Source organism: Salvelinus sp. IW2-2015, unplaced genomic scaffold, assembly GCF_002910315.2.
Source record: "Salvelinus sp. IW2-2015 unplaced genomic scaffold, ASM291031v2 Un_scaffold648, whole genome shotgun sequence".
In the NCBI taxonomy this organism is placed as follows: domain Eukaryota; kingdom Metazoa; phylum Chordata; class Actinopteri; order Salmoniformes; family Salmonidae; genus Salvelinus; species Salvelinus sp. IW2-2015.
Genome location: NW_019942588.1, coordinates 46,701 through 56,363, shown reverse-complemented (window position 1 = coordinate 56,363; position 9,663 = coordinate 46,701). Strand labels below are relative to the sequence as shown.

Below are 9,663 nucleotides of genomic sequence, written 5' to 3'. Positions count from 1 at the left end.
CCATGCTCAAAGGGATATTCAATGTCTGCCTTAAAAAAKATATAAATAAATTAGGCGCCCTTCTTTGCGAGAAAAACCACCCTGGTTTTTGTGGTTGAAACTGTCTGCCAACATATGTTAGTGCCACAGCATAAATKACAGTAAACTCCCACATTGTGGTTTCAGATTGACAGAAAACATGTCATTCATGTAACAACATGTCATCCCTGAGATCCTTGACATTCATCTGGATACATGATGTTATAACGGAGCACAATAGAAACAGTCTTCAAGAACAATCTGAGTAAGGGGTCATTTTATTAGGTCTGTGTACACGCCATAGGAGGCTGGTGGGAGGAGCTATAGGAGGATTGGCTCATTGTAATGGCTGGGATGGAATTAATGGAACGGAGTCAAAACACGTTTAACTCCTTTCCAAAGATACCATTGCAACCATTACAATGAGCCCATCCTCACATAGCTCCTCCCACCAGCCTCMWCTGGTACACACAACATAAATAATAGTTAACATAGTAGAAATGGCCTGTGTGGTATAAGGCTGATGGACTGTCATGCCACCTCCTCCATGTAGTCAGTCCTGAGTGATCTCATCGAACTGATGGGGGGGATAGATAGGCTGGGGGAGAGGAGAAAATAAAGGGTAAGAGTGTGTGAGAGACAGGGTAATATACCAATACCACCAAAGACACCCTACTTTCTTATTTACTCAAACATARCATTAGGGCATGATGATAGGGAACAGGCCATATTTAGCTAATCTAATGTAAACTATACACTACAAGTCAAAAGTTCACACCTACTTATTCAAGGGTTTTTCTTTATTTTTTACATTGTAGAATAATAGTGAAGACATCAAAACTATGAAATAACACATCTASAATCATGTAGTAACCAAAAACGGGTTAAACAAATGACCATATAGTAGTCACCCTTTGCCTTGATGACAGGTTTGCACACTCTTGGAATTCTCTCAACCAGCTTCATGAGGAATGCTTTTGGAAACAGTCTTGAAGGAGTTCCCACATATGCTGAGCACTTGTTGGCTGCTTTTCCTTCACTCTGCGGTCCAACTCATTCCAAACCATCTCAATTGGGTCAAGGTCGGGTGATTGTGGAGGTCAGGTCATCTGATGCAGCAATCCATCACTCTCCTTCTTGATCAAATAGCCCTTACACAGCCTGGAGGTGTGTTGGGTAATTGTCCTGTTGAAAAACAAATGATAGTCCCACTAAGCCCAAACCAGATGGGATGGTGTATCGGCTGCAGAATGCTGTGGTAGCCATGCTGGTTAAGTGTGCCTTGAATTCTAAATAAATCAGTGTCACATGCAAAGCACCCCTACACCATCACACCTCCTCCATGCTTCAAGGTGGGAACCACACATGTAGAGATCACCCGTTCACCTACTCTGCATCTCACAAAGACACGGCGGTTGGAACCAAAAATCAAAAATTTGGACTCATCAGACCAAAAGGACAGATTTCCACCGGTCGAATGTCTATTGCTCGTGTTTCTTGGCCCAAGCAAGTCTCTTCTTATTGGTGTTCTTTAGTAGTCATTTCTTTGCAGCAATTCGACCATGAAGGCCTGATTCACGCAGTCTCCTATGAACTGTTGATGTTGAGATGTGTCTATTACTTGAACTCTGAAGAATTTATTTGGGCTGCAATTTCTGAGGCAATTTCTGAGGCTGGTAACTCCAAAGTATCCTCTGCAGCAGAGGTAACTTCCTGTGACAGTCCTCATAGTGCTTGGTTCTTGCGACTGCACTTGAAGAAACTTTCAAAGTTCTTAAAATTTTCTCGATTCATGTCTTAAAGTAATGATGAACTGACTTTTCTGGTTGTTTATTTGAGCTGTTCTTGCCATAATATGGACTTGGTCTTTTACCAAATAGGGCTATCTTCTGTATACCACCACTACCTTGTCACAACACAACAGATTGGCTCAAACGCATTAAGATGGAAAGAAATTCCACCAATTAACTTTTAACAAGTTACACCTGTTAATTCAAATGCATTCCATGTGACTACCTTATGAATCTGGTTGAGAGAATGTGGAGTGTGCAAAACTGTCAAGACAAAGGGTGGCTACTTTGCGTAATCTCAAATATAAAATATATTTTGATTTGTTGAACACTTTTTTGGTTACTACATCATTCCATATGTGTTATTTCATTGTTTTGATGTCTTCACTATTAATCTACAATGTAGAAAATAGTCAATATAAAGAAAAACCCTTGAATGATTAGATGTCCGAACTATTGACTGATACTTTGCAATGAGACTCGAAATTGAGCTCAGGTTCATCCTGTTTCCATTGATCATCCTTGAGAAGTTTCACAACTTGATGAGAGTCCACCTGTGGTAAATTCAATTGATTGGACATGATTTGGAAAGAACCACACCTGTTTATATAAGGTCCCACAGTTGACAGTGCATGTCAGAGCAAAAACTAAGCCATGAGGTTGAAGTATCTGGGGAAGGGTACCAAAACATTTCTGCAGCATTGAAGGTCCCCAACAACACAGTGGCCTCCATCATTCTTAAATGGAAGAAGTTTGGAACCACTAGGACTCTTCCTAGAGCTGGCCACCTGGCCAAACAGAGCAATGGGGGAGAAGGGCCTTGGTCARAGAGGTGACCAAGAACCCAATGTTCACTGACAAAGCTCCAGAGTTTCTCTGTGGAGATGGGAGAACCTTCCAGAAGGACAACCATCTCTGCAGCACTCTACCAATCAGGCCTTTATGGTAGAGTGGCCAGACGGAAGCCACTCCTCAGTAAAAGGCACATGACAGTCCGCTTGGAGTTTGCCAAACGGCACCTAAAGGACTTTCAGACCATGAGAAACAAGATTCTGTGGTCTGATGAAACCAAGGTTGAACTCCTCGGCCTGAATGCCAAGTGTCACATCTAGATGAAACCTGGCACCATCCTTATGCTGAAGCATGGTGGTGGCGGCATCATGCTGTAGAGATTGTTTTCAGGGACTGGGAGGGAAAGATGAACGGAGCAAAGTACAGATAGATCCTTGATGAAAACCTGCTTCAGAGCGCTCAGAATCTCAGACCCTAAGCACACAGCCAAGACAACGCAGGAATGGCTTCGGGACAAGTCTCTGAATGTCCTTGAGTGGCCCAGCCAGAGCCCAGACTTGAACCTGATCGAACATCTCTGGAGAGACCTGAAGATAGCTCCCCATCCAACCTGACAGAGTTTGAGAAGATATGCAGAGAAGAATGGGAGAAACTCCCCAAATACTGGTGTGCCAAGCTTGTAAGACCCAAGAAGACTCAAGGCTGTAATCAGTGCCAGAGGTGCTTCAACAAAGTACTGAGTAAAGGGTCTGAATACTTATGTATATGTAATTTCAGTTTACAATTTTTAATACATTTGCGAAAAATTCCCCCAAATAGTTTTTGCTTTGTCATTATGGGGGGAAAAAACGATGTAATAATTTTTAGAATAAGGCTATAATGTAACAAAATATGGATAGTGAAGGGGTCTGAAAACGTTCAGAGTGCACTGTATGTGGACACCCCTTCAAATTAGTGGATTCAGCTATTTCAGCCACACCTGTTGCTGACAGGTGTATAACATTGAGTACACAGCCATGCAATCTCCATAGACAAACATTGGCAGTAGAAAAGTAGCTTTACTGAAGAGCTCAGTGACTTTCAACGTGGCACTGTCATTGGATGCCACCTTGCCAACAAGTCAATTTCTCAAATTTCTGCCTTSCTAGAGCTGCCCTGGTCAACTGTTAGTGCTGTTATTGTGAAGTGGTAGGCCACACAAGCTCAAGAAACAGGACCGACGAGTGCTGAAGCCTGTAAAAATTGTCTGTTCTCATTGCAACACTCAATACCGAGTTCCAAACTGCCTGGAAGCAACATCAACACAATAACTGCTCATTGGGRGCTTAATGAAATGGGTTTCCATGGCCGAGCAGCCGCATACAAGCCTAAGATCACCATGTGCAATGCCAAGGGTCAGCTGGAGTGGTGTAAAGCTCATCGCCATTGGACTCTGGAGCTGTGGAAACGCGTTCTCTGGAGTGATGAATCCCGCTTCACAATCTGGTTCCAGTGAAGGGAAATCTTCATGCTACAGCATGCAATGACATTCTAGACGATTCTGTGTTTCCAACTTTGGGGAAGATCCTTTCCTGCCCCTGTGCACAAAGCGAGGTCCACACAGAAATGGTTTGTCGAGATCAGTGTCAAAGAACTTGACTGGCCTGCAGAGCCCTGACCTCAACCCCATCAAACACYTTTGGGATGAATTGGAATACCGACTGCGAGCCAGGCCTAATTGCCCAACATCAGTGCCCAACCTCACTAACGCTCGTGGCTGAATGTAAGCAAGTCCCCGCAGCAATGTTCCAACATCTAGTGGAAAGCCTTCCCAGAAGAGGAGGCTGCTATAGCAGCAAAGGGGGAACCAACTCCGTATAAATGCCCATGATTTTGGAATGAGGTATTGGACGAGCAGGTGTCCACATACTTTTGGTCATGTTGTGTACTCAAAGAGAATAAACTGTTGATTACATTTTGATTCATATACCYACACTATACTGGGATTTTTAATTCACCGATTACTTACTCTCTGACATTTGCAAGTGGATGTCTTCAACCAGCTTTCCTTTTCTCTACATAGAACTAAACSTGAACAAAACAGCAGTAAATAACTTCCTGTTTCTGAGTCTAGACTACTAGAGGAGCCCACTGCTGCTCACTATCTGAACACAGATACCTAGGGTTGAATGCCTGTTATCCTTACTATCATACATACCTTATTGCTGTTGTCAAGTCCCTCGACGGAAACCTCCTCGATCTCTTCTCCAATGCTCACCTCACGCTTAGAGATATCTGATCGATGGCTGGTGGAGGTGAAACACAGGAAACCCTTTAGATTTATATCTCTCATTGTACAGATAAGACATACAAGTGAATGAGCACTGAACACCATCTAAAAATAGCTAGTAAGATCTAGTGAAGATACAGGACAATGCCCTACATTACCTGTTAAAGTCATCATCACAGTCAACGTCATCATCTGTTAAAACAGAGGTATTTTTTAAGTATAAAAACAATACCAAGACAATATGAATGGCCGCTCACATCAGTGGGTGCTCTGGTCAGTGGGTGCTCTGGTCAGTGGGTGCTCTGGTCAGTGGGTGTGCTTGCCCCCACCTGCCCCGAGATGCCTTCAGGGCGAAGCCCCCGCCCACAGTGTGAAACCAAACACACATAAACACAAAATCCCCACCCTCACTCCTGATTGGAGGACCTCAAACATTTATACTGTGCATGTGTATGTATTTATTCCAACACTCATTAATTCATACAGCCACAGTTCAACCCATCTTTCCCAGTAAATCATAATTCCTCCATTTTCACCTGCAATACATCCCTCCATTCTACCGTGGTGTCTCACTAGGGACTTGAACCTTTCCATCTGCAACATTTCTGACCAAATTGCCCTAAAATAAAAAAATTCCCAACAGTAGAATGACATTTCCCCCAGCAATACAGTTTGCGGGTCCAATCACCCCGATATTATGGCATAACAACCACTCCTGGACCTGACTCCAAAAACAAGCCAGTGATGGACAGCACTAAAAGAGATGCTCTATTGATTCTGGTTCAACGTGGCAAAATCTGCATCACTGACTATTCACTTTTTGTAGCGAGAATTTGATAAAATAGCTTACACTGAAAAGAACAGATTGATGGGTTAATTGTTGTTTTGCATATYAGTTCATAAACCACTKTSWYWKTRTWKKGRSAYMWMAAAWMTSTKYYYMWWMWYMTYKWRWWKTRTRYGSSRYAKWKKTKWMAMMYCTYKWSMMYRWGWGWRAMWSWSACAYWTTWYRMSWYYTMTWKKKSWYWTTAAGCCATTTACGATTTCTATTGGTCATTTTAAGCCAWTTACGATTTCTATTAGTCATTTTAAGCCATTTAATTGGTTGCAGACAAACCAGTTTATTATTTTTCTCTCTCATGTAATGCCGCTTCCATTTTTGTGGCAGAGCTGCGATAGGTTGGTGCTAATTTTGTATTGAGCATACTTCTCCACACACCCTGATTGATTGCTCGTGTGACAATTTTACCGTTGTTGTTTACAATGTCATTAATAAACATGATACCTTCCTTATACATTCTCTACAAGAAAACTGGTTTATCCTCTGTCAGTACATGTAACGTCCTGACCAGAGTTCTTATGTGTTTTGCTTGTTTAGTGTTGGTCAGGACGTGAGCTGGGTGGGAATTCTATGTTGTGTGTCTAGTTTGTCTGTTTCTGTGTCCAGCCTAATATGGTTCTCAATCAGAGGCAGCTGTCAATCGTTGTCCCTGATTGAGAATCATATATAGGAGGCTTGTTTTGTGTTGGGATTTTGTGGGTGATTGTTTCCTGTCTCTGTGTTTTGTCTGCACCAGATAGGGCTGTCTCGGTTTTCACATTTCTTGTTTTGTTGTTTTGTAGTGTTCTCTATTATTCCTTATTAAATCATGTTGAACACTAGCCGCGCTGCATTTTGGTCCTCTCCTTCATCCCAGGAAGAAAACCGTGGCAGTACATCAGAGTTGAGCCATATTATTTGCTGTAATATATATTAGACATTACAGTAACCCACCAAAACAACATGTAATAAACATGGAACTGGGTTAACATCATTCCCTTGATGGGTTCTGACTTCTAAACTTGAAATTTGAATATCCTTGTTCATGTTCCTGAGGGAGAGAGGGGAATGCAGAACCTTTACACTCTGTCAGAACGTGTTATTGTTAGACATCAGGTATCCTATGGGAAGGAGAAGGGACAMAGTCTGGTTTCAGTTGTTGGGTTGTAATTTGAAATACGTGCTRCAGCAGAAGCTAATGGTTATCTGTGGGAGGAAAGTATATGGTGGGGTCAATTAAGATTGGATATGAGCCAGGGGCTTGGAATGTTACTGAGTAAGGGAAAGGCAATCRCATGGTTGTGGTCACTGATAAGGGTGGAGAGCTGTGGATTAGTGAGGAATGGGGGCCGATGTCAGATCAGGTACATTAAGGAAGAAAGAACAGTATATTACCCACAATCTAACTTCCTGCCTTGCAATAAAGATGTGATGTTCAGAGAAAAGGAGGATGGCGATTGATGGTAGAGTGGCGTAGGAGGACCGGCTCTAGTCAGCCAAACAATTTCTTGGGCGTGTAGGACTCATAAGGGTAGTGTGGCCGTACCATTGCAGGTAGCGATCAACCCTGCGGCCCACTTCCCATGCTCTTAGCCGGTGGAGAGCGGAGTACCGGGCAGACACTCCCGTTGGTTTTCTTTGCGTGATAGAGCGGAGGCTTGGGCTGATTCCTTGTACGTGTGCATAGCCACGGTGCGGGTTATTCCACCTCCCCGCACTGGCCGGGCTAGATTGAGCATTGGCCAATCAACATATCTGGCCTCCAGTACGTCTCCTCGGGCCGGTGTACATGGCACCAGCCTTACGCATGGTGTCCCGGTTTCGCCAACACAGCCCAGTGGGGTTATTCCACCTCCCCACACTGGTCGGGCTACGGGGAGCATTCAACCAGGTAAGGTTGGGCAGCTCGGTGCTCAAGGGAGCCAGTACGCCTGCACGGTCCGGTATATCCGGCGCCACCTTCCCGCCCCAGCCCAGTTCACCAGTGCTACACCACGCACCAGGCTTCCAGTGCGTTCTCCAGAGCCCTGTTCCTCCTCCGGCACTCTCCCTGTGATGCGTGTCTCCAGCTCAGTACCTCCAGTTCCGGCACCACGCACCAAGCCTCCTGTGCGTCTCCAGAGCCCTGTCACGCACTGTTCTTCCTCCATGCACTCTTCCTATGGTGCGTGTCTCCAGCCCAGTACCTCCAGTTCCGGTACCACGCACCAGGCCTACTGTGCGCCTCAGCAGGTCAGAGTCGGCCGTCCTGCTCAACGCCGCCTGCACTGCATTCGTCTGCCAGCGCCGTCTGAGCGTCCGTCTGCCCAGCGCCGTCTGAGCCGTGCCGTCTGCCCCGTCGCGTCTGAGCGCGTCTGCCCGAGCCGTCTGAGCCGTCCGTCTGCCCGAGCCGTCCGTCTGTCCCGAGCCGTCTGAGCCGTCCGTTCTGTCCCGAGCCGTCAGAGCCGTCCGTCTGTCCCGAGCCGCCCGTCTGTCCCGAGCCGTCAGAGCCGTCTGAAGTCAGGAAGCTGCCCTTTCAGTCCTGAGCTACCTCTCTGTCCTGAGCTACCTCTCTGTCCTGAGCTACCTCTCTGTCCTGAGCTACCTTCTCTGTCCTGAGCTACCTCTCTGTCCTGAGCTACCTCTCTGTCCTGAGCTACCTCCTCTATCTAGGGGGGGGGCCTTGGTGAAGGTTCCTAGACCAAGGTCGGGGGCGAGGGTCGCCACTCAAAGGACGCTAAGGGAGGGGGACAAAGACAGTGGTAGAGTGGTGTCCTCGTCCTGCGCCGGAGCCGCCACCGCGGACAGATGCCCACCCAGACCCTCCTCTTGAAGTTTTAGGGGTGCGATCGGAGTCCGCACCTCATGAGGGGGGTACTGTAACGTCCTGACCAGAGTTCTTATGTGTTTTGCTTGTTTAGTGTTGGTCAGGACGTGAGCTGGGTGGGAATTCTATGTTGTGTGTCTAGTTTGTCTGTTTCTGTGTCCAGCCTAATATGGTTCTCAATCAGAGGCAGCTGTCAATCGTTGTCCCTGATTGAGAATCATATATAGGAGGCTTGTTTTGTGTTGGGATTTTGTGGGTGATTGTTTCCTGTCTCTGTGTTTTGTCTGCACCAGATAGGGCTGTCTCGGTTTTCACATTTTCTTGTTTTGTAGTGTTCTCTATTATTCTTTATTAAATCATGTTGAACACTAGCCGCGCTGCATTTTGGTCCTCTCCTTCATCCCAGGAAGAAAACGGTGACAGTAATCAGAGTTGAGCCATATTATTTGCTGTAATATATATTAGGCATTACAGTAACCCACCAAAACAACAGAAATAAACATGGAACTGGGTTAACATCATTCCCTTGATGGGTTTGACTTCTAAACTTGAAATTTGAATATCCTTGTTCATGTTCCTGAGGGAGAGAGGGGAATGCAGAACCTTTACACTGTCAGAACGTGTTATTGTTAGACATCAGGTATCCTATGGGAGGAGAAGGACACAGTCTGGTTTCAGTTGTTGGGTTGTAATTTGAAATACGTGCTGCAGCAGAAGCTAATGGTTATCTGTGGGAGGAAAGTATATGGTGGGGTCATTAAGATTGGATATGAGCCAGGGGCTTGGAATGTTACTGAGTAAGGGAAGGCAATCACATGGTTGTGGTCACTGATAAGGGTGGAGAGCTGTGGATTAGTGAGGAATGGGGGCCGATGTCAGATCAGGTACATTAAGGAAGAAAGAACAGTATATTACCCACAATCTAACTTCCTGCTTGCAATAAAGATGTGATGTTCAGAGAAAAGGAGGAGCTCTGCCTGAAGTGGGGTATAAACACTTGTGCTGGGAGGAACATGTATTTGTCTGTTCAGCAGTCTGTTAGCAGTCTGTTCAGCAGTCTGTTCAGCACTCTGTTCAGCACTCTGTTCAGCACTCTGTTCAGCATCGGCAGCACTCTGTGTCAGCACTCTGGTTCAGCACTCTGTTCAGGCACTCTGTTCAGCACTCT

The 9,663-nt window shown here is 45.5% G+C and overlaps 1 protein-coding gene across 5 annotated transcripts in view; it reads right to left on the bottom strand.

The window, feature by feature from the left end:
• Window positions 1–278: 278 nt before the first annotated feature.
• Window positions 279–9,663, bottom strand: part of LOC112068668 (centrosomal protein 43-like) — a 30,464-nt gene continuing 21,079 nt past the window's right edge. For 4 of the 5 annotated variants that reach the window (XM_024135866.2, XM_024135868.2, XM_024135867.2 and 1 more), the window contains exons 14-16: window positions 5,028–5,061; window positions 4,798–4,885; window positions 279–616 (exon numbers count right to left, since the gene is read on the bottom strand). In XM_024135866.2, coding sequence (XP_023991634.1) covers window positions 572–616; window positions 4,798–4,885; window positions 5,028–5,061 — 167 coding nt within the window. In that variant the 3' untranslated portion in view covers window positions 279–571. Of the gene's footprint in view, window positions 617–929; window positions 1,204–4,797; window positions 4,886–5,027; window positions 5,062–9,663 lie in introns of all 5 variants that reach the window. The other variant, XR_011475204.1, reaches the window with a different exon arrangement.